This window comes from Mchenga conophoros, linkage group LG11, assembly GCF_057382185.1.
Source record: "Mchenga conophoros isolate Kocher_MC1m ecotype Shallow Benthic linkage group LG11, M_conophoros_male_GT1.1, whole genome shotgun sequence".
In the NCBI taxonomy this organism is placed as follows: Eukaryota; Metazoa; Chordata; class Actinopteri; order Cichliformes; family Cichlidae; genus Mchenga; species Mchenga conophoros.
Window position 1 is genome coordinate 36,822,736 of NC_140536.1, and position 25,061 is coordinate 36,847,796.

The 25,061-nt window shown below is 44.7% G+C and overlaps 1 protein-coding gene and 1 long non-coding RNA gene across 6 annotated transcripts in view; one reads left to right on the top strand and one right to left on the bottom strand.

Moving 5' to 3' along the window:
• LOC146564949 (uncharacterized) overlaps window positions 1-25,061 on the bottom strand; it is a 48,571-nt gene that overhangs the window by 1,661 nt on the left and 21,849 nt on the right. For 2 of the 5 annotated variants that reach the window (XM_085292758.1, XM_085292759.1), the window contains exons 11-22: window positions 18,372-18,657; window positions 17,819-17,862; window positions 17,242-17,515; window positions 16,810-16,859; window positions 16,648-16,721; window positions 16,259-16,473; window positions 15,896-16,146; window positions 15,665-15,793; window positions 14,633-14,768; window positions 13,587-13,616; window positions 11,937-11,984; window positions 9,512-9,559 (exon numbers count right to left, since the gene is read on the bottom strand). In XM_085292758.1, the coding sequence (XP_085148884.1) occupies window positions 9,512-9,559; window positions 11,937-11,984; window positions 13,587-13,616; window positions 14,633-14,768; window positions 15,665-15,793; window positions 15,896-16,146; window positions 16,259-16,473; window positions 16,648-16,721; window positions 16,810-16,859; window positions 17,242-17,515; window positions 17,819-17,862; window positions 18,372-18,657 (1,585 nt within the window). Of the gene's footprint in view, window positions 1-9,511; window positions 9,560-11,936; window positions 11,985-13,586; window positions 13,617-14,632; window positions 15,819-15,895; window positions 16,147-16,258; window positions 16,474-16,647; window positions 16,722-16,809; window positions 16,860-17,241; window positions 17,516-17,818; window positions 17,863-18,371; window positions 18,658-25,061 lie in introns of those variants that run through there. The other 3 variants (XM_085292760.1, XM_085292762.1, XM_085292761.1) reach the window with 3 other exon arrangements.
• LOC146564950 (uncharacterized) lies at window positions 18-16,534 on the top strand. The gene is made up of 4 exons (XR_014894466.1): window positions 18-326; window positions 16,098-16,175; window positions 16,267-16,336; window positions 16,420-16,534. It is a non-coding gene; the product is annotated as an uncharacterized LOC146564950 (long non-coding RNA).

Below are 25,061 nucleotides of genomic sequence, written 5' to 3' on the forward strand. Positions count from 1 at the left end.
CTGGAGAAAGAAAGGGAAAGAAATGGAAAAAGTTAAGGGTTGTTTATCATGTGAAAATTTTATTTACTTTATTCTCAGCTTTCATAACAAAATGCTTTAAAAAATTCATTTATTTCATAATTAAAATTCATTAAATGTTAAAAACACATTCGTTCCTTTTGGTCGACTATTTAAAAAGAACATAAATGACATCTTTCCTTTTTTCATCCAGACATTTAAAGATTATTGTATCTAGTTAATGTTGCAGTCTTCTCTTTTATTATCAGGAATTGAGGAGCTGCATGAGAGTGCATCTGCTTGGCAGTTTCAAGGCCTCGGGCACAAAGGTGAGAAGTAACGAAGTACAAATACAAATGTATTTTACCCGAGTCTTACTTTTTCTCACTACTTTTTACTTTTACTCCCTGCCTTTATAAACAAATATCTGTACTTTCTACTTCTCACATTTTCTAAACCGGCTCGTTACTTTTGCTTTAACGCATTTTAGTCGAGTTATTATTTCGTCACTGCGAGCCTCCAAACATCCAAACGATTTAAACCTGAAGAGAAACACATGGTAGGCGGTCCTGTTCGATTATTATTCACCAGAGGATGGTGAATGATAAAAAGAGAAAGTGCGACTGCCTCCGTCAAGATCCAAGAAAGAGATACAGACAAAGGCAGTTACAGGGAGGCAAGTCTCCCCACCAGCAGCTTAATTTCTGGTGATTACTACTAGGGTAATACTCTACAGTAAAACAGACCCCAAACCTTTAAACCAGTCCAGTATCTCCTGTATAAGGGGTCATCTCAGCTCTAACACAACATAAATACTTATTATATATATGTAATATATGTAATTCTCTAACCTGCAACGTGGCCAGAAACTGGATGACACGTTTAATGTAAGAAAAATTGGAATATGGACGCTTGATGTCATTGTTTGATGTATCAGAGTTTAATAATGAGCTGTGTCATCTGATTAAACAGGTGTAGCCGTCATGTCTGAGATTTGGTTTCAGACCATTTCAATGCAATTTCAGAATAATGTTGAAAAATATGTTTTGAAATCTGGAATAAGCTACGTTCAACTGCGCCCTGCCATACGGGGTCACTGCAGATGTGTGATTTGGCAGTTTTACAGCCGATACCCTTCCTGACATAACACAAAGGGGGATTTGTGCCTCTGACTGGAATCAAACCAGCATCCTTTCCTCTCCAAGTAAACCATACTTCTGTTCTATGGAGCTCTTTTCTAAAACCTTTCTGTAATAAATGGTGCCATTTTGTTTCTTATCACAAGCTGATACCTAACAGCATCAGCTCCAGATCATCCTGTCTATCTGTGCTAGTTTGTTCTTTGTCCCTCCTTCAGTTTTTGTTAATTTGGGTTGAACCCAGGACTGTATAGGCGTTGGCTGAATAGCAGTGGTGTTCACCTTGGGGTGTCGGTCAGAACACACAGGACGCACAGATAAAGGTTATACCGTCTTTACTGTGATTCCTCAGCTTAACAGCACAGTACAGCAACACAGTAATGCAACCGCAGGCTTACAGAGTGGTGAGGGGTGTGGGTGTGTGTGTGTGGTCTGTGAACAGAACATATACAGAATACTGAATGTAATAAACATCTAAGTCATGAATTATGATGCATTAGCGTTCTTCGAATCTAACCAGAACTACAAATGGGAATTCCTATATGAACATCTACATGCACGAGCTTCATACACTACTCCCAAACCCTTACAGTACATGACATTGATTGCCAATACCCCCAACAACAATATATCACAAACACCAAATCGTTTAGCTTACAGCTAGCAGGTATGTAGCATAACAGGTAGCATTAGTAGCATGAACTAGCCACATAGCGAACGGGTCGATACACATTGCACTTCTACATCCACTAAATGTCTAATTGGCATAAAAGACTAAAACTGTCCTTTCCAGGCATGGCTCCACGTCTACTCACAGTTCTTTAGCGGCGCACACAACTCCCACCGTGTGTAGACATCCCCTGCAGAGTCAGTCTGCCAGGCGGCTCTTGCTATGTGTTAGCTCCAACTCTGATCACTGGAACATGTGCTCAATAGTGCAACTGTGCTCTCTCGCCACAAGGGCCCCCCCACACACAGCTGACAGCCTTTCCAACATAGCCGCCCCCCAATTTGCGGTGCAAATTGGCCCCATGGAAAGGCTGTTTATACAGACGAGGGCTCCCCCACCTGGTCATCCTCATCCTTGATCGCTGGAAGCACAATCAGACGTACTATAGGCCGGGTGTATGTTTTGTCACGTATCTTCACCTCTGCTGTTCGGGTGTGGCCATCAGAACCAGTAAGAATCTTCGTCACTCTCCCAATCTGCCATGGGTAGCTGTGGATCCACCAGCAGAACAACCGCTCCCTCTGTTATGTCCTCCATGGGTCTCTGCCACTTCATGCGGGTTTGGAGATTAGGCAAATAGTGTCTGATGAAAGATGACCAGAACCTGTCCACCAGGATTTGCGAATGTCTCCATCTTCGCCTCCCTAGCGCTTCGTCTTCGGGATACACTACCTGAGGTAGGGAGCTGTCAGGCCGCCCCATGAGCAAGTAGTTAGGGGTCACTGGATCGATGTCAGCCACATCCGCAGAAACATAACCTAGGGGTTTGGCATTCAGGATACCCTCGATTTCCGTAAGAACGGTCCTGAGTACTTCCTCACTCACTGTTTGAGAGCCAACAGAGGTGTATAAGGCGTTTTTGATAGAGCGGATTTCTCTTTCCCAAGTGCCTCCGAAGTGGGGTGCTGCAGGTGGGTTGAAGCGGAAACGAACCTGCTGCTTAGCCAGTTTCTGCTGGAGGTCTGGACTCATGATGGAGAACGCCTGCTGGAGCTCCTTTTCCCCTCCTTTGAAGTTTGTCCCCTGATCCGAGTAAACTTCTGCCGGTTTCCCTCTTCTCGCAATGAACCTTCGGAAGGCCATCAAAAAGGAGTCAGTGTCGATGGATGTCAGGAGGTCTATATGGACGGCCCGAGTAGTGAGGCACTTAAACAAAATGCCCCATCGCTTCTCCCTGCGTCTGCCTATCTTGATCCAGAAAGGACCAAAGCAGTCCATGCCAGTCGAATAGAAGGCAGGTTTGAACAGCCTGAGGCGGGCAGGTGGCAGGTCAGCCATTTGCTGGGAAGCTGGTTTTGCCCTCCACCTACGGCAATCCATGCAACTATGTTGGTGCCGCTTAACGGCCTCTCTACCTCGCAGGATCCATACAGTCCGCCGAAGCTCAGCGAATACTCTCTCTGGGCCAGGATGACCGAGACGTGCATCCACATCTTGAATAAGTAATCTGGTATACACATGGGTGGGACCCAGGACCACAGGGTGTACAACAGACAGATCAAGGCTCTCTGCTCGCCGCAGCCTGTCACCGACCCGGATCAGTCTATGATTGGCATCATACTGCGGTGCTAGGCATAGCAGCCGACTGTTAGCCGGTATAGATTTGCCTGCCTGTAGTAGGTGGTAGTCCTCTGGGAAACAGTCCATCTGAATCTGTCTCAAGATCCGTTGCTCTGCCTCGGTGTAGGCCCCTGCAGTAGGTGAGTTACTCCCAGCTGGGTCACCCTGCATCGCTGCATTTTGAATCTCCTTAGCTGTGGCTTCTACTAATTCTGCCCATGTGTTGAATCGCTGGGCCTCTGGGGTTTGATTACCCGGGGTCGTGTTAGCCATATGACATATGGCAGAGCGTTTTAGCTCGGTGCCATCCTCTGGGTCTGATGTACCCAACGATGGGCAGGAGGGCCACCGGTCAGGAGGTAGGAGGAGGAAATCTGGTCCTTGAGTCCACCTATTTGGGCTGGCCAGTTCAGTGAGACTTTTGCCCCTTGTGATGTCATCAGCTGGGTTTCTTGTAGAATCCACATATCGCCAGTCATTGGGGTTAGTAAGCTCTTGAATTTCTGTAATCCTAGTGCCAACAAACACCTTGAAATGGCAGGATGTGGAATGCAACCAGTTGAGGACAGTGGTTGAATCAGACCACAACGTACATGTGGTCACCTTGAACGTTAGCTCTGTCTGAAGTAGCTTTGCGAGCTGGGCTCCAGTGAGTGCCGCGCAGAGTTCGAGTCTGGGAATAGATATCTGCTTCCTTGGAGCAACCCGTGATCTGGCCATGAGGAATGACAGCTGTGCATTACCATAATGATCTTCTGATCTCAGGTAAGCCACAGAGCCATAGGCCCGCTCTGATGCATCGCAAAAGATATGTACCTCTCTTGCAATGTCAGACCGATCCATGTGCGGCAGTGTGTAACATCGTGGCAAAGTTAACTCTGATAAATGCACCAACTCCAACTTCCATGTCTTCCACTGGTGCAGCAAATCATGAGGTAACTGGGGGTCATCCCAATCTCGATGCTTGTCCCAGAGTTGCTGTACAATAATCTTGGCCCTGGTGGTGAAAGGAATGATGAACCCAAGTGGGTCGTACTGACTAGCCAGGGTTCGATATATGTTCCTCATAGTGGGCTCTCCATAGTCAATGTGTCGGTGCTTGAGGCTGAGGGTGTCCGTCTCACAGTTCCAGTTCAGTCCCAGGGTTGATTCATGCGCTTCTTGTCGGTCCTGTGACAGCCAGAGTTCCAGTTTGTCTGACCGTGCCTCGGATGGCAGATGACTAATCACTTCTGGCCTATTACTAGCCCACTGCCGAATTTCAAAGCCCCCGGAAGCCAGAAGCTGCCGTAGTTTCTTGACCAACTGCTGGGCTTCTTCAATCGATGGAACACTCTGTAGACAGTTGTCCACATAGAAGCACCGTTCGATGGAGAACCTCACCTCCTCTCCTGGTTCACTATGCAGGAGGACATGCCGCTGTAGCGCAAAGGAGGCACAGCAGGGACTACATGTTGTCCCAAAGGGAAGGACTTGCCATTCATAGCTGTGAGGGGGCTCATCCCGATTCATATTGCGCCAAAGAAACCTCAGGAGCGGTTTGTCTTCCGGGAGTAGGCACACCTGGTGAAACATCCCTTTTATGTCACCACTGATGGCAATGCTGTGTTCTCTGAAGCGCAGGAGCACTCCAACCAGAGAAGGGCTTAGGACAGGGCCAGGCAATAGGGACTCGTTCAGGTTAAGTCCCTTGTGTCGAAAAGAGCAATTAAAGACCACTCTATTCTTGCCATTGTGCTGGACCATGTGATGAGGTATGTACCAACTCTCTTGGCTCTGAGAGGCAACCTCCGGTTGCAGTTTGGCTACAAACCCAGAGGTCACCAACCTTTCAATCTCGTCCATATATGCAGCAGCCCTAACCGGGTCTTTGCTCAGACGTCTCTCCATACTCCTCAGGCTCGGCAGTGTCGCTTCTTGGGTGGCCTGAAAAAGTGGTGCATCCTTCCTCCTCAATAAGGGTGTGGCATACCGGAGCACTCCCTTAACCTCCACGCGCCTTGTTCTGGCCTCCAATATCTGAAGGGCTTCATGATCCTCCCTCGACCTTGTCACCTCCTTTTCACTCTTATATGGTAGAACATCCACTTGCCACAGCTTCTCCACATTCCTCTGGAGTTCAACAGATAGGGGGCTGCAGGAGGTATACAGACACTGCTGAGACTCTAACTGTGACTCAAGCGACTTTGCAGGCCCTTGCAGAGTCCATCCTAGTCGGGTTCGCATCGCAGCTGGCCCTCCTGGTGATCCAAAGCGCACAGGTTCTATAGGGTTTATGAGATGTGGGTGATCAGCCCCAATTAGCAACAGGGGCGAAACTCTGCTGAAGGTTTGTAGGGGCAAGTCCTTCAGATGCCTGTACCTTCTCTTGAGCATGGTAACTGGATATGAATGCTCAGCTAAGCCAAGCCGCTGGGCAGTGAAGGCATTAGCTATGTGGAAGGTTTTCTGGGGCTGCATGATAGGGGACAGTGTGAATGAAACGCAGGCCCCATGTAACGTTTGGATATCCTGACGGATAGTTCTCAAGGCGAGGTCTTCAGGTGTGCCTGTTAGGCCCAGTTGCTGAGCTGCAGAGGAGAGCAGCATGGTGCGGTCAGAGCCATCATCCAGGATGGCATAAGTGTTCAGAGTTTTGTCACCATTTCTCAGGAGAACTCTAATCACTTTAAGCAGAACACGGGTAGAATCTGAAGGTTTATCTAGGTGGAGTATTTCAGTTGCAGAGCTCACCAGGCAAGTACCTTCCTTCACACTCTTGACGTTGACCTCATGCAGGATCTGAAGGTGTTTGCCTTGACATAGGCTGCAAGCTTTCTTTAGATTGCACTGTGCTGCTTGATGTGATCTGCCACATCGCCAACAACGCTGGTTTGTCTTAATCCAGTCTATGATTTGAGCCTTATCAAAAGACTGGAATATGGGGCACTGACTCAGATAATGGTCCTCCGTATCACAGTAGGGGCAGTAAGCTTTCAGCAGGCCTTTCTTCTTGCTATGGGCAGCTGGTTTGCTGCTCACCGACTCGACAGGCTGCTTCGTCGGCAGATTCTCTGAGCCATGCAGGATAGTGGCCATGCGCTTTACTGACTTCGCCTCTCTCAGGCGCTCTGGTTTCTGGATGGCCCTCTCCTTCTGTCCTGTAGCCCCAAACTGGGTACTGCTATCTTGGCACCATGTTTCCAGCTGTAACCAGTCTGAAAAGTCTGTTAGGTTGTATACTACCCCTGGATGGCGACACATGTGTCTCCGGAACTCAGACCTCATTTCAGCTGGCAGCTTACTGAGGAGCCGCGCCACGTGAGAGCCACATTTCAGTTCCACTTCGCCATCCGGACCCAGGGTCTTCAGCATACCAACAAGAGCCCGAATCTGCAGTGCGAATCTTTCAAAAGCCTCCACATCCCCGCGACGAATGTCCGGTGCATCCATAACACCAGCAATCTTCCTGAGGGCTAACTGGTGGGGCTGACCAAACTTCTCCGATAGGGCTGCCATAGTGTCAGTATAGGGGGATGGAGAATTGAGATATGCATCAGCTATGAGACGGGCTTCATCTAATTTCAAATGATCCATCAGTATCTGAAACTTGAAAAGCTCTGTCCCATCCGGTGGCAGCAGATTGTCAAGTGCCATCTTTAACCGGGCAAACTCGCTTGGGTCCTTCTTAATGAGATCAGGAATACTCGGAGTTGGACCCCTGTATGTTTTCTCTTGTGCCATTACATGTGGTGGCTTGTAGGCTGGGGATGGATGAGGTTTATATTGCGATGATGTTGTGATAGGTCTTGGTACCTCGGTGACGGGCTGCTGGCTCCAGATGTTGGTGGGGGCTTGACTCTGGAAACTGGGATAAGCCCTAGCAGAAAACTGCTCCTGCCAAGGAGGCTTCAAATGTTGCTGAATGATAGGTGGATGTTCAAACTGAAAGGAAGGTGCACTGTTGGGGAATGGCGGGGTTGGCCGACTAGCTCTCAGTGTCTGCTCCTTTAACAGCTGTAGTTCACCCATCATCCTATCCAATGTATCAATCATTGTAGTATCCTTGGGTGGAATACTCTGAGCTGTTGGTGGGTGAAAGTATGGCCTTTGGTATTCTTGTTGAGCATGGATGTCCTGCCTATTGTCATACTGCGGCCATGGACTCGTTCGTGCATCTATTCTATGTGTATGGGAACTAATTGTGGGGACACTGATGGGCTGCATACGTTGGGAGGAAGACAGAGGGGGTACATGTGTTGGGGGTGATCTCTGGTCCTGTTGCTCCGACAGGTAACCACCTCTGTCTGGTTCACGTGTTTGGGCGTAAGGCTGAGGTCTGCCATTCATACCATACTGCGAACCCGAAACTGCAGACATTTCCCATGGTCGATGGAAAGGAGAAGGAGGCTGATGGTTCAGGCCATCCCTACCGGGCACATGCTGCCGCATATCCTGCAGATCATTCGGAGAAGCGGTCCATTCATCCACGGTGTGTTCCCATCCAGGCTGACTTGTTGGGCTAGACGAGCGGGAGGTCTGTACAGACACTGCCGATGGAGCGTACTGCTTTCGCTCTTCTAGCCCGGGTGCATACTGTGCTGTGTACGAGTGACGGTAGGGTGTCATGTCTCGTTGGTGGCCCACCAAGCTCACCTCATAGTCTGCAAGGTAGGGGGGAGGTTGTACTTGGCGCCTTGGGCGAGTTGATTCTCAGACATCTTCACTGGAGAAGAAACTAGGCTGCATCTCTAGGATCCAAGGAAAGCACCATCCGGCTCGAAGGACCAATGTTAATTTGGGTTGAACCCAGGACTGTATAGGCGTTGGCTGAATAGCAGTGGTGTTCACCTTGGGGTGTCGGTCAGAACACACAGGACGCACAGATAAAGGTTATACCGTCTTTACTGTGATTCCTCAGCTTAACAGCACAGTACAGCAACACAGTAATGCAACCGCAGGCTTACAGAGTGGTGAGGGGTGTGGGTGTGTGTGTGTGGTCTGTGAACAGAACATATACAGAATACCGAATGTAATAAACATCTAAGTCATGAATTATGATGCATTAGCGTTCTTCGAATCTAACCAGAACTACAAATGGGAATTCCTATATGAACATCTACATGCACGAGCTTCATACACTACTCCCAAACCCTTACAGTACATGACATTGATTGCCAATACCACCAACAACAATATATCACAAACACCAAATCGTTTAGCTTACAGCTAGCAGGTATGTAGCATAACAGGTAGCATTAGTAGCATGAACTAGCCACATAGCGAACGGGTCGATACACATTGCACTTCTACATCCACTAAATGTCTAATTGGCATAAAAGACTAAAACTGTCCTTTCCAGGCATGGCTCCACGTCTACTCACAGTTCTTTAGCGACGCACACAACTCCCACCGTGTGTAGACATCCCCTGCAGAGTCAGTCTGCCAGGCGGCTCTTGCTATGTGTTAGCTCCAACGCTGATCACTGGAACATGTGCTCAATAGTGCAACTGTGCTCTCTCGCCACAAGGCCCCCCCCCACACAGCTGACAGCCTTTCCAACAGTTTTCCTTTACTAATGTTAAAACACACCATTTCCGAAGTTATTTCCTTGACCAAGGTTCTTATAACCTTGACAAAGAACCTTGGTCAAGGTTATATGTAACATATAACCTTGACCATCACTGGTAACTTTGACCTTGGACGCTAACAATGAAGGTTAAGGTCAAACCATACTCAAGTAAAAAAACAAAAATCCATATCCAGTAATACGACATGTGAGCAGCATGGAAGGAGATGTGCAACACACTTTTTATTTTTTCAGTTCACAATGATGCCATAAAGTTTTGAAGGCTTATAGAAGCCAAAGATTTCAGCCAATTCTGCTCCAATCACATGGGTGAAGATGATCAAATACACCATCTTAGTATGCAATACTTCAAGGTCAAAGGTCAGGGTCATGCCATACAGGACAAAGCTTCAGTTTCAATTTAATCATCTCTAAAATTTAAAGCAACATCTTAGTCATTGGGGAACATAAGCACAGTTAGTATTGATCAGTTTTCTGTTTCATTATATAAAACTCAGTTAATATTGATGAACCTACCAGCCGACTGAGAGCTGACAGCAGCTGCTCCCACTGAGGATCCTGCAGCTGTTAAAAATAACAAGGAAAGTTTTTAATTTCTTAACAAATGTTCAAACTTTTTAACTTTCATTATGCTAGCAAACTGAAACATTAGAGACTCAGTGCCACCAAATTAAAACAATTAAATAACTACACCAAAGGATATTCCACTAAACTCTGGTCTACTTAAAAAAAAAAAAAAAAAAAGAAGAAGAAGAAAACAGTTTATAACAGTTTGTGCGCTCACTGTCAGAAATGTCAAACTACAAAGTTAGTACTGATGTACTAACTTGGTTTTAAAGCCTTTACTTTAAAATATACGCCGTCCAATAGCTGAGCTTCATCTTACAGAGAATGATCAAAGCTCATGTAGAAAGAAACAAACAAATGAACAAAAGGTTTTCTCCTTCATCTCTGTCAAACAAAGCTGTATGACACGCTTCCAGCTGTTAGTATCATGGTTGCTAGGCAACCTGGGCAGCGCAACGGAGGCTAGATCGTCCCATTTTACAAGCCTCGCACTTCCAGCCTTAGCGGTCTTTGAGTACGCGGCCCTTCAGGATCGTTGAGGCTGCGTACTTTAAGGCTGCAGACCCTGAATTGGGATACAGCCTCTAACTGCTTTGTGTGGGTGTGGTGTTCTCTCTCCGCCTCCTCTTGCTCCACCCTTTCTCGCTCCTCTATCCCCAGGACACAGCTGCTGTTCATTGGCCTCGTTCTCGTTTACACCCTGGGCCCGGTCAGCAATCACCTCTCTGAGGTCATATAAGCTGGGGATGAACTGGATGTGAGAGTGTGGTTTTCTCCGCTTTGTGTTCTTGATGTGTGGAGTTGTGGAAGCAGTGTAGCTGCTTCATGTGAGTAGTGTGGGCTTGTTGGCCTCAACACAGTAAAGCTAGCTGCTGCTAGTGACAGGGTGAGCTTGTGGGCCCCTGGAAGTGCCTCCTCGTGGTGTGGAGTTTTTTGTTTGGTTGTTGTGTTCTTTGTTTTTGCAACCTTTTTCTTTTTCAGGTGTTATTGGTAAAACGGCGTTGCTGGCTCTTTATGTTAAGGTTTTCTATAATAAAAACTACCTTATTTACTACACATTTTTGTCTGTTCTCCTTTCATTCTGTTCTGGACCCATTTGTTACCAGGCCCCACACACACACCCCTAGACCTTCATCGTGGGGATGTAACAAAAATAAATACATGATACATAATAAATGAAACAACTTTTCTCTGTCACAAAATGCCCAATTAAGGATAAAACTCTATCCCACCTGTCTTCAGTCAAGTCAGGGACACCAGTTCAGAGCTGCAAACAATAGATATCTGAGAATATCTCAAACTGATCATCCTCATGTCCACAGAGCCAGCAGCTTCATATAGAAAATGGCACTATGTAGTACAGTTCTATATTTGGTATTTTACCACAAGTTCTGTTGAATTCTTTAACATCTAGAAACATTCGTTAACTGGTGCTAAAAATCTGGTGGTAAAAGTAGAACTGACTCGATTTATGCATTTTGACAGTCCAGTCAACAGCATCAGTAGATTTGGAAAAGCTGGTTGGTGCCATTGTTGAATAAGAGCTTATTCATTCATTCCCTGGCATTTTGCAGTACTTCAAATATGAGGTCAGCAACCAAAGGAAACCCACCACAGCCAAACACAAAGTGCAGTTCTTTTTATACACAAATCATGTGAAACATCTAACCTTGTACTTTACCACTTCTTTGGGATTCATCTGAAAGTGAAACAGATGAACCAGTAAAAACACAGAAACACCGTATTTACTGGGCTGATCTACCAGTAGGCGTTAGCTTTAATAATAACTGTCGTTAGCTGAGTACAGCCACAGATGATGTCGTCTTCACTGCCCTGCACTCTCTCTTCATACATGTGAAATATAACAAACTCTCTCTCAGCAGGCTGTTTGTGAAGCTGACTGGCAGACTCGTCACTCTGGTCTTCAGGAACACATTGTGCAACTGGATACTGGACTTCCTGTCAAACAGGCTGCTGTTCAGATTGTTAATCTTCATGAAGTTAGAAGACAACACAACCATCATCACTCTGTTGGAGGAAATCAGCTGTTCAGGAAAAAGCCTGGGACTCACAAACCCCTCCAGCATGATAAGGAAGTGATTCACAGAGGGCTGAATACATGAATATTATATTTATCTCTGTAAAGAAACAAATATAAGCAGGATTGAGTTTAGTGACTCGCTGCCACCGAGAGCTGAGAGACTGAGAGCTCCTCCTTTAGAATGAAAACTTGAAGACAGAACAAAGTATGTAAGCTAACGAAAAGTAAAATTGTGGCGGGAAAAAGGTGTGATTGACTGTTCACTAGGATTCATCAGCGTTCTATGTGTCACATTATATAAAACCACAGAACAGGTAATATTGATGAACCTACCAGCCGACTGAGAGCTGACAGCAGCTGCTCCCACTGAGGATCCTGCAGCTGTTAATAAATAACAAGGAAAGTTTTTAATTTCTTAACAAATGTTCAAACTTTTTAACTTTCATTATGCTAGCAAACTGAAACATTTTTCAGTCTTTCAATCAATTTATTGGGAAAACCAGGCTCCCAGTATACAAATTGGTGTCCATCACCACGGATGGTTTGCCACTCAAATGGATTGACTGCCAGGTGCAGGGAGGACAATGTTATTCCGGATTTCCTCAATTACCGCTGCATAATACACCAACAAGCGTTATGCGCAAAATTGCTCCACATGAAAGAGATAATGGATGCAGTCGATACATTCACATGCTACCCTTTTTGGGAAGATGCAGAGGTTGATCCACTCGCATCAAAATTTGAAACACTGTGTAGCTGTTGGCATGATGATATTGTTTATATAATTTAGATCATTTCTTTATCTTGTCAAGGTCCATGTCATCGTTGTAAATTGTTTAAGCTGTACATTATTTATGTTATTTTATGTAGTTCAAGTTATGGTGCTTTTATTTTTAAGGTCAAGCCTGCTTACAAGTCTTGTTGTCTCCTTTTTGGAAGCCTAAGAAAACACCTGCAAGCAGGTAGCAAGAATGAGCCGTAATGCTCTTTATTGAAAGTTAAGTGGAATGGACTTTAACTAGACACTTATAAGGAACCCTCAGAAGAATGGGGAGTAATTCCCTTTTTGCAGCATGCAGCCAACAAGGTATTTATTGATTTTATCTTTGTTTTCTTGTACAGTGTCATTTTAGGTGCTGTGTCTTACGTTGAGTGTTTATTTTGTTAATGCTGTGTAGTTTTCACAGTGGCTTAGGAGAGAAGTCTTCGAATGAACCAATGAAGAAAAACAGGTGAATTATACACTGTTTCACCGGAATTTTTCTGAAATAGAGGATGAGATTTTGACACTAAGCTGAGTTTAAGTCCAGGGCTAACGGACAGTTCTGGAACTTGCAGAGGAAAAGTACCCCAACATTAGGAAATGTGTTACCTCCTTGACTGCAGCTGCACTTATTCATGTGAGTCAGCCTTTTCCCAGAAGATTATTAAGTCCAAATACCGTTCCACCATGACTGATGATTATTTGAAAGTGTACTTGAGGCTGACTATCAGCAGCTACCGTCCAGACTGTGCATCCCTGGTTGATTCCATTCAGTGCAAGTCATCAGAGTAAGGTAATATCAAAAAATGTACAGAGTTGTGTTGTGTAATATGGGTTCATACAGTTATGCAACATGCCTGAATGAATACTCCATATGTTTATAAATAAATATATGTTTTGCATTTTCATAGTAGGTCAATCATTTTGACTTGGTCATTTCATAAGTCGCTCGCATGCTGAAAAAGTGTGTGCACCCCTGATTTAAATTCTCAGAATTCTAAATGAAGTCCTCTCCTCCTCAGGCACAAGTTGCAGCAGTATGAAATACGACCAACAATTAACAGTGGAGTCAATTGGGCTATGGCATGGATGAGCAACGTCTCTGGATTAACAACAAATTTTGGTAAATTTTGGTAAACTTGTGAAATTTAAACCAAAGAAAACTCACTACTGTAAAATGTTAAATGCAGTTATTATACAAATAATTTGAAATATCTTACCTTGTGCTTGATCAGTGCTTTGGTATTCGGCTGAAAATAATCAAGAAACATAAAACGTATAAATATAAAATTTTAAAGAAACTTTACTCCAATCCATCGGCCATATTTAAGTATTTTGTTATGATCTTTAATTTGTGTTGTTTCTCATTTTAATCTTCAATATTTTATGTTGTAATTTAATATATTACGCTCTATAAATTCATCCCGCTTTGTTCTATTGTGTTGTTGGTAGGTGTAATAAAACGGTGTGCATTGGGCCACCGTGTGGTGATGAAAGGTTTTCAATTTAAACTTAATTCATATTCAAATGTAACAAATAATAAATCTTCACAAAAAGTATAGTTGTGATCATTTTGATATTTGTTAGGTGGAGGAAATCTGGTATTTTCAGTGATTGTTCTGCATGATATACAGCACATTTACATGAACATTTTGGGACATTTCTAGTTTGAAACTGAATGAGAGGCTCGGTGATCAGGAAAGGCCCCACATACCATAAACATCTCACCAAATATAAGTGTAAAATAACGTTTTATAAAATCCTTGCACACTGACATTTCCAACAGAATCTATGCTCAGGTAGATTATTTGGTCTAAAGAGGTTTTTTCACCATTGTATGTTTTACTTTGCACTGAATTCATCGATTAGATGTTTCTCATTTTCCAAAAGGATTTTATAGAAGATATCGTTGCATCTTTCTGTCATGGGCAACACTTTTCTGACCGTCACTGTTTATAGCTGTTTTAGGTATAATATCAGGAAAATGTCAACGGGGCTCCAACCAGAGATATCTGTTCTGTAGTTTTGGGTTTTGCGTGGAATAAATAACATGTTTCCTGTTTTACATTCGCCTTGTTTCTTCCTACAGAATAAGACACAAACTATCTTAGAAAAGGACGAGTCAGAAAATGTACGTCCTGCAGAAGCGGCAAAGAAGGACCGAAGATTGCTGCTACATATAGCTTACTGACAATGTTGAGCTAACATGTAATTGTACTCATTTAATACAATAAAGTGATGATAAATTTGAAAATGTAAAGTTAACCTTTTCGAACTGTACAGGTCCATACTGGCTGAAGATCTTTTTTTGATGTGAGTTTAAGGTGGAAGTTTCCATCTGGATTTTCAGTGTAAACTTCAAAGAAATTTGGCTTTCCACTTGGATATCTGAGCTTTAAATCCTGTTAAAGAAAGAAAGAGCAACGGGAAAGAGAGAGGTATGGTATGGATATTTGTAAGTTACTATTTCTGCCTTTACTACTCCACAGTGATATTTCAAAAGCTGCAGCTTCAGCAGGTTCTCAAAGCTTTCCACCTTCTCTCGTCCACAAATGGACTGCTGGTCTGCACCGGCCTATGGTTCATGCATCTGATTCAGTTCCAGCATCATCCTGTATCCATGTTTTCTCTCATCATTCATGTTTTTTCTTTTCCTGGTTCAAAGTCACTCAAATGTTAAAGTCCTGGTAAGTCAGCATATAGCTGGTGGTGTATCAAAGCCTTTTGTATCTTTTGTCATGTTTCTGCTCCTGCTAACAAGAGTTTCACTCTCTGAGCTTCATCAGACTTCAATCTCTTCTGTCTGCTCTCCATTCACCATCCAGGACTCCAGCCTCTGATGTAGGCTCGGTCTCTATTGTGCTTGCTTTTCCCTCACCCTACCCTTCCCAACCTTCTTTTTGCTACGATCACTTAGTATATCCTATTTATTATAATATATTACACTCATTTTCTGTGCTTTGGTCATGCTTGAGCTAACAATACTGTTTTCATTCTATAGAGTCAAACTTCCCTGCCACAGTAAGATTGCTCTTACTGTTTTGGGGGGTCCTGTCCTAAATCCTAACACTGCAATCAAGGTTCATCAGCGTTAAATCACCAAATAGATTCGTTCATTTTTCTATCTCAGTAAATCATGTTCACTTCTTCCAGATCAGCTCTTCTTATTGAATATTTACTGAATCCTTTCTTTGCTCAGTAAAATGCATGAAGGCTGCTGAAGACAGCTGGACTATTTATTCTCAGCCTATTATGCAAATATGTATTTGGAAAGAAATGAAAGCATTTCAAACCATACTTCAGGACAGATTTCTGCACCATCCACATCTGCTGTTAGTGTGAAACGATCAAGAATTTTCAAGGACTTCTCTGGATCTGGCTTCAGGATAGCTTTGTATCCATGGGGCACTTCCCTCTGCTTCATTACCTGTGAAGAATAAAGTGCAAAGATACTAAAAAGCCATGTTTTATATATTAATTTATTCATTCTCCTGAATTCTGCCTATTATACTGTGAAACATGTAATAACCTGCTGTAGCCCAGGATCACGTGGGATCAGATAAACATGCAGTGTGAGGAAAGCTGTGTTGGTCTGATAGATCAACACGTTGCAGCCGATTTTCACAGGAATGCCGAGTTTCATCAGGACCGCTCTCGGAGAGAAAATCGGTTCAGTTAACTTGACATGTGTTGGTGTGACCTCAGACACTTTTTCCACAACATCTCCACAGTCATCTATGTGAAGGACTGCAAACGTGTCCAATATGTCAGGGATGTCATCTGCAGGAGAACACAACAACACAAACATGGTGAGAAGAACAGTTTATAACAGTTTGTGCGCTCACTGTCAGAAATGTCAAACATCTGAAAGTCTTCCTTCATGTCCTCTTACCGATGCAGATCCAGTGTGGCAGGTGAACTTCATTTAACTTCCCAGCAGTGACTGTGACGTCCATCAGAGGACCTGCAGGCATGTATTGTCTGCTCTCCATCCTCTCCATGTGTCCCTCCCAAGATCTAAACTGGTACTGAAAGCTGGTCTTTCCCTTACAGACCCAGCGCAAGCCCGACACTCTGCATTCAAAGTGTCCTGCTGCAGACTGAAGGCTGAAACAGGAATTAAATACACACTCATGAAGGAACAACAGAGTGAATGGAAACACAGAGTAGTCGTGTGAATCGGATGCAAAATGAAGAATTTCCTCTGGGAATAAATCCAAAGCTGAACTGTTTCCTGTAGTTCCAGTTTGCTGTGCTGCAGCATTCAGGAAGTTGATTTACCTGTAAGTTGGAGCCTCGTCTGCATCTGTACTGTTCACCTCAGGTTCAAGTTTAGTCCAATCACTGCAGTCCTGCTGCAGAGGACAGTCTCTTTAGTCAATAAGTACACATGTTTATAAAGAAAGAAAATTTAGGAATAAATGGATGAATGGAAGGGATTACCGTCAGGCTCTGACAACCTTCAAGCTCTGAACTTCTTTCAGTTTTTCGTCCTTGTTGAGACACAAAGAATTCAAATGAATGATGTTATGCTGACATATAAAATCATCCTCTAACTGTCCACATGTTTGCTGTTTGATCACTTTATGCTGTGCAGTGCTGCTTCAACATCAGAACAACATGTTCAGCAGGACGTGCAGCTGAGTGACGTCTAAGATGATCAAAAGCTGATGAATTCAAATATTCTCACCAGTGATGTCAGAACAAGACAGAGACAGAGAGAAAGGTTGGATTCAGCTCTGATGATTTATGCAAAGTTATTTTTGGACGTCTGTTGTGTTTCCTGTTTATTTTAATGTTTGTTGATTAGAAGTTGTTTAAACAAGTTTATTGTAAATTATGAAAATCTGTTTATTAAACTTTGTTTGGTCTCACCTGAGCTGCTCTCTGACAGCCTCAGCATCAGATCAGGTCTGTTCATGTCTGTTAAGACCTTCATGGTCACCTCCACAGACTGATGACCAAGTTTATCCACCATCAGATTCACAAGGTCTTCTGTCCTGTTTTGACACCAGTACCTCTTTGTTTGTGGCAGGCTCATCTTAAAGCACGTGAACGGCAGCAACAGAATAAATTTCTCGAGATCCTTTTGACTGAATTCATTCAGTGTTTCCAAGAGAATCTGTCTAACAGCTTCCTGTTCTTCTATCTGAAAAATCGCAGAAATGTATTAAGTTACTGTATAATATCTCTGTTGGACGATTTAAAGATTTCTCTTTATTTAATTTCCAGAGAAACTGTAGTAGAAATATCAAATATTAATTAAAAAAAAGATGTCTTCATTAATATTTATGTTTTAGAATAATCACTGAAGAGACAGCTGGCGGTTTTGATATTTACTTCACTCTCTTTATGAACTGCAAAACTTCAAGTTTCATAAGAAAACATTATTTCATTTCTATCAATACTAAAAACTATTTTTTTGCAAAAGCTGAGTTAAAGTCACACTCACTCTCTTCAACAGTGCAGCTCCATGTTCATCCACAGAGTGTTTCTCTGAGGAGGAAAGACATTTACCATCAACTCTGAGGATTCAAACATCATCACACATCCAAGTAGAATCAGCCTTCAGACGACACAGATGATTTAAAAGAGAAAATCATGTGAAACTAAATAAAATGACATAAGAACCCAACAAAGAAACCCTCCATCCTGTCCAACCAAAGTAACTGGGGGTTCCCAGCTGTGATAATGAGAGAGGGTACACCTGTCCACCTCAGGTTTTAAACAGACAGACAACCTTTCACACCCACATTTAATTTAGAACCAGCAATAAAGCCAACAAGCATGTGTTTGGACTGGAAACCAGAGCACTCTGAGGAAAAGCATGCAGGCACAGGGAGAACATGCAAACTCCACACAGAAAGGTTCCAGCCAATCAGGAGGCTTAAACACACAACCTTCATGCTGTGAGGACACAGTGCTAACCACTGCACCACCATGACACCACCAACACAAAAACCTGTTGATGACACAGAGTTTACACTCATGCATGTTGGTCTTACCTCTGGATGCTGAGCTGCTCTCTGGTAACTTCTGCACCAGATCAGTTCTGTTCATGTGCATGAAAACTTCTCTGGTCACCTCCACAGACTGATGACCAACTTCATCCACCATCAGATTCATTATATCTGCTCTGGTTGATGATGGACTCAAGCTATATGATAAGAATGACAGATTCCTCCAAGGAATGATCGTCTGCAGGAGGCTTTTAAATTTCTTGAGCTCCTCATCACTCAAATCATTCAAAGTTTCTAAAAGCAGATGTTTAACAGCTGCCATTGTTGCCACCTGGAACAATAAACACAATCACGGGGTCACATATTTATTTAGCCAAACACAAGCGCCTATTTACTAGTTGCGGTTGTTACACTGCTGAAATGATGGGCCAACTCATCTCCCGTGCAACATATTTATTTTTACAGAAAACTGTAAAAACAGAAAAATAAGACAATCAGTTCTCTTTGGCGCGCAGGCCGTACGCTGCGTCTTCACCACTGACACTACTTCTTCTAGTGTAGCTGACATTACTTTATACAAGTAACTTATACAGTTTCACATGCACCACCTTTGTAAACTGGTTAAATCACACAAATACATTTTACTATACACATGAATAACATAGTGAACTCATTACAGTTTTATCTTGTTTTTACTACTGTTTTAATCTATTTATGAACCTGTCTTCTTAACTGTATTTACTAAACTAGATCTCTTTCAAATCAATGTTTTTCTTAACATATTTCTATAGCATTCACTCTTCATGAACTAAACATAAAGCAATTCACACTTTCTCTTATTGTGCAAAATATATATCTTGTGGCTTTAACCCAAAAATACACCTGCACCGAGCTCAGAGTTTCGGTACAGTCTAACACTTGGATCTGCATAGGCTAACAACTGGACCAACTTGGAAATTAGCTCTTTAGCTTAACATTCGCCACAAACAAGACATTTATCATTAATCGCCACTGCTGGCTGTCACTTTTATAACATCTGTTTATGTTATCAACCACCCAGCTTACCTGTAAAAACAGAAAAATAAGACAATCAGTTCTCTTTGGCGCGCAGGCCATACGCTGCCTCTTCACCACTGACACTACTTCTTCTAGTGTAGCGTCAGCTACCGATGCGTACAGGACCGAGCGCCCTCTGCTGGCGGAACTTATACAACAGTAAAACTTACATTGCAGTGGCTTTACTAAAAGAAAATGTCTCTGAGCATCAAATAAAATGGGGGGGCTAATATTTTCATGTCTCTGTCTTTAACATTGTGCCACACTCTCCCCCACAAAATTAAATGTCACCTGACATTTCTGTGTGCATCATCTATTCAACCATAGCTTTAACACACTCCCACAGCCCATGGTCTCCAGAAGCCATTACAGTCAATAACCTGAGCCATAGTCACTGTACAGTTCCTCTGAACCAAAGTTGGCTGACCTAAAGTGTCATAGCTCAGTACCGTTGGTCGCTGCCTCACAGAGTCAGTCTCACCACCAGTTGCAGCTAGAATGTCAGTCATAGCATCACCACTCAGTGGCCTGTCATTGTCAGGGTCAGGGCCTTGGATCTGCCCAGGCCCAGTCTCTTCAGTTTGTAGTGGCAAATCCTCTTCGCTCTGTAGTGGCAAATCCTCTTCGCTCTGTAGTGGCAAATCCTCTTCTTGACAGTGGAGACTCAGATGAGGCTGGAAGGACTCTGCCAAAGGGTTAAGCAGAGTCTGCCTCTGTCGTCTCCCTGGAACCGGCCTGAGGTACCACTGGAAGGTGCCACTGTCGTCATCATCCGATGTGTCGCCATTCCCTGGCTGATGCTGTCTACGCGGAGGTCTGAACTTCTTCCTTGTCACAGTCGGAGAGTCTTTTTGGGGCTGAACAGTCTGTGTTGATGGCTTCTCACTTGGTAGGAAGTCACAGGGCAGTAGGAGATTTCTGTGCACCACTTTATCTCTGCCTTGGCCATTTTCAGGGCTGATCACATACACTGGACTGTCATCTGCTTTCCTCTCCTTCACTTTGTAGACTTGGTTCTCCCAAAAGGACTGGATCTTTGCGGGTCCACCTCGAGGAGTGAGATTCCGGAGGAGCACTCTATCCCCAGGCTGAAGATCTCTCCCTTTAACTTTCTTGTCGTAGTACGCTTTGCCTCGAGCAGCTTCCTTGGTAGCAGTTTGAGAAGCCACTGTGTACGCCTCCTGCATTCTCTTTTTCCAGCAGCTAACATAGTCATCATAGTCCACATGAGCTTCATCCCTTTTCAGGTTGAAGAGCAAGTCGATGGGCAGGCGTGGGGAACGTCCGAAGATGAGGTAATATGGGGCGTAGCCTGTTGCCTCATTCTTCGTACAGTTGTACGCATGGACGACTTTAGCTAGCGACTCTTTCCAATCATCCTTCTCCTTGTCCTCCAGGGTCCGCAACATGGACAGCAGGGTGCGGTTGAATCTCTCCACCTGTCCATTACCCTGTGGGTGGTAGGGTGTCGTGTGGGAGCCCTGGATACCAGAGAGTTCTTTCAGTCTTGCCATGAGTTTGTTTTCAAACTCCTTGCCCATGTCGTGGTGTAGTCTGGTCGGGAAGCCAAACTTGAGTGCAAAGTCATTGAAGAGCTTGTCAGCGACTGTTTTAGCTGCTTTGTTCTTCGTTGCATAGGCTTGGGCAAACCTCGTGAAGTGATCCATGATAACAAGTATATACTCGTAGCCCTGCTTACACTTTTCCAGGTGAAGGAAGTCTATGGACACCAGCTGGAATGGGTAAGTGGACTGGATCGAGGACAAAGGTGCACGTGTCTGCTTACTCTGTTTCTTCTTCTTAAGACACTCACATTCTTCTGTAACAAAGTGTTCAACCTCTTTCGCCATCTGCAGCCAGTAGAACCTGTCTCGAATCAGGTCGAGCGTTCTTTCCACCCCTAAATGGCCCATGTCTTGGTGGAGTTCTTTAAAAACCAGGGGACGATAGGCTTTAGGGACCAGTAGCTGCTCTCGGCGTGATGTTTGGCGACGCAGGACACCATTCTGGTCGACGTGAAGCTTCAACCACTGCTTGAGTAGTGCAGCTACTGCAGGATGCTCTGACTTCACCTCAGTTCTACTTGGTCTTCTACCCAGCGACTTATACCAGAGCACTCTTGCCAGAACTTCATCTGCTTCCTGGACTCTGCGTATCTGGTCTGGTGTAAAAGACTGGGTAGTGTCAGAATCGTTGATTAATTTCAGAGCACTCACCTGGATAACTCCAACGCCTTGGCAAGGGTCTCTCTCCTCCACCGTTACAGACTCCATTGATGCGCTTATGGCTTCCTGTCCAACTTCAGCTGTACAGCTCTTCATGTAGCTGTCAATGTCCAGCGGCATTCGCGACAGCCCATCAGCATCTGCGTTGGTCTTGCCTGGACGGTAGCGGATGGTGAAGTTGTAGCTGGCCAGCTCCGCAACCCATCTGTGACCTGTGGCGTTAAGCTTTGCAGTAGTGAGCACATATGTTAGTGGGTTATTATCAGTGTACACCACGAACGATGGGGCATGGTACAGATAATCCCGGAAACGTTCACAAATCGCCCACTTCATAGCCAAAAACTCTAATTTGCCAGAGTGCAGGTGGTACTTTTTCTCTGCTGGACTCAGGGTGCGGGAGCCATATGCTATGACTCTCATCTTGCCTTGCTGCCGCTGATACAAAACAGCACCTAGCCCAACTTGTGATGCATCACAATGTAACACAAAAGGCTCTGTGAAGTCGGGGTACCCGAGAATGGGGGGTCGTGTAAGTGCATCTACAAGCTGGTTCAATGTCTCTTGGTGGGAGGTCGTCCACTGAATGGGCGCCCGTGATGGTAAGTGGCCTTTACTTTTCTTCACTTCCTTTTTGGACTTGTCGACTGAGACTGGAGCAGAGTTCTCAGAAGATGGAGGGCTGAGCAGGCTGTAGAGTGGATGGGCTACACGGGAGAAGTTGGGGATGAAAGGCCTGTAATAAGAGAGGAAACCAAGCATTTGACGTACCTCTCCGACGGTTGCAGGTGTCTTTTCCTTTAATGCCATCACCGGGGCCAACTCTGCCGGGTCCATTGTGTAGCCTTCACCTGTTACCAGCTTTCCCAGAAACTTGACACTTCGCCTGAACAGTTCACATTTCTTTGGGGTCAGCTTAACACCATGCTTTCTGTAACGCTGGAGGACAAGGCGGATATGTTCCAAGTGTTCATCAAAGCTGCTGCTGTGCACCAGGTTGTCGTCCAGGTATGGGAGGCAGATAGTGTCTCTGAGGCCTGCCATACAGTGCTCCATGCTTCTCTGGAACTCAGCGGGTGCAGAGCTCAGGCCAAAGGGAATGCGTACCCACTGATAGAGCCCCCAGGGTGTGATGAAGGCGGTTAAGGGGCGGCTTTCTTCATCCAAGAAACCCTGGTGGTACGCCTTACCCTGGTCTAACACAGAAAACCAGGAGCTCCCGCCCAGAGCATCCAACATGTCTTGGATCCTCGGGATTGGATGGCGGTCTGGGACTGACTTGCGGTTGAGCTCCCTAAAGTCACAACAAAGGCAGAGTGTGCCGTCTTTCTTGCGGACACACACCACAGGTGATGAGTAGGGGGACCGTGATGGTGTGATCCAGCCTTTGTTAAGCAGGTCTTGCAAATACTCTTTCACTTCGTTGTGCAGGGGTTTTGGGATTGGACATGTAAGTCTTTTTCACAGGATTTGTGTCATGGAGGCTTATATGCATCCTCAGAGATGGTATGCAGCCAACATCGTCACTGTCATATGCAAATGCCTCACATTCCTCTCGCAACATCTTTGTCGCAGCCGCTCGCTGACTTTCATCCAGATGCTGGAGATCCACTGGTGGGTCCCATGACTTTGGTCTCTGTTGGTTCTCTCGTGTCTGTGTTACTCGGGTTGTGTGACTTTAGCTCTGTACCATTTTTGTTCTCTTGTGTCAGCTCATTTACTTTAGTCTGGATGCCAGCTGTGTATACAGTCTTTACTGGTTCAAGGTATCCAATCACTTTACGGCTCTCCAGATAAATGGTGTGGTCTGTAGTGTTAGTCACAGGGATGGGCACATATGGTACTTTTCTGTCTGGGATTTTCACCAGTACATCACTGAATATTATGCCCTCTGGTGGTGGGTCAGCTCCATCAGGTAGAAAGAGCATGTCTTGGCCCCGGGCATGCGAACTAACGTGTGCCCGTACATAAACTGTAGTGACTTGGTTCGCTGACAAAGGCACTCTTCTTACACCGGTCCTTACCACACCTGTCTCTGGGCCTTCACTGCTGTTCTGCACAAGCTTGACAACATTATGTGCAGTGCGTACAGTTATTTCAAATGCTTTACTCACATAGTGTGCTAGCTGTTTTCTTCCTCCTTTGGTTTTTACTTCTTCCTGGTTCACGATAGCTTCAATGACATTGTAGCCAATGATGGGATCACTGGCCACAGCCGGGTCACTGGATACCAATATTGGAACTTGCAGCTCACTGGTTGGAGACAAATCACTGCCTAGTCTGAAGCTGACTTCTATCCAACCAATGTAGGGAATGGGTGTGTCATTCGCAGCAAACACTGTGAGCGTCTCATTGTCTAACAGTTCTGAAACAGGTCTGATGACCGTGTGAGGGAGGTGGTTTTGCCGCCAGTTTTCATTTACTATGCTGGACTGTGCCCCTGAATCCCACAACACCTTAGCTGGGTGATTGTCCATAAAGCAGTTCACAGTACATCTGTTTCCCACCAGGCTTACTAACCGTGACTTCCGTTGAGGGGGTAGATAGTGAACCTCAGTTATCGCTGATGGGACACCAGCTGCAGTTTCTTTGGAGGATGTTGGTGGGCTTGACTGTTCATTATGGGACCGTGGGCTTTGGACTACTGTTGGTCCCATCTCAGTAGTCCCTCCCCGTTTCCCGATGGCAGTCTCGGTGCTCGGCATCCACGGGAGTAGTGGCCCTCTCGCCCACATTTGAAACAGTGCAGGCAGTTCTCTCCTTTCCCCTCTTCTTTGCACTTTTTACAGCCTTTTTCTCGTTGCTTTGGTGCCATGGGGCGGGGACTGGTTTCCATAGCAGCCATAAACATTTGTTTCATCTCTTTACGTAGTTCTTCTATAATCTGCTGCGTGTCTGACTTAGTCTCTTTATTTTTTACTGTTGTCATGGCCACTGTAGCGGGGGATTCTCTGGGTTTGGAGGGGCTCTGAGCAGATGTCAGGGCTGTTTGGCATTCTGTTTGGAGCTCTTGGACCTTGGGAATCTTGGCTGCAGTGGACCTTTTCCGTTTCTCAAATCTTTCATTTTCTAGCTTTGAAGCTTCATTGACTTTCTCAATCAGTTCTTCATCTGTTATGGTTATGTCGTTTAGGGGGGGCAGAAGCTGATACTTGATAGAGTCACTGAGCAGCCCAGTTTCAATGGAGCGGAGGAATTTGCGCTGGATGGTGGCTCTGCTGTACAGTTCATCTGTCTCCTCATTTGCCGCTTTCCATAACAACTTCTCTTTAAGTTCAATGGCACGAAATACAAAGTTTAAAGCAGTTTCTTTGGGCTCTTGGGAGATATTGAGGAGCTGATGGTAAAGCTCAGTGGGGCTGTCTACCCTATAGTGTCCCTTTAATATGGTGAGCAGTTTGCTAAGTGTTAACCCACGTTTAATCTCCAACATGTCTCTTAGGGGCGTTCCTGGACT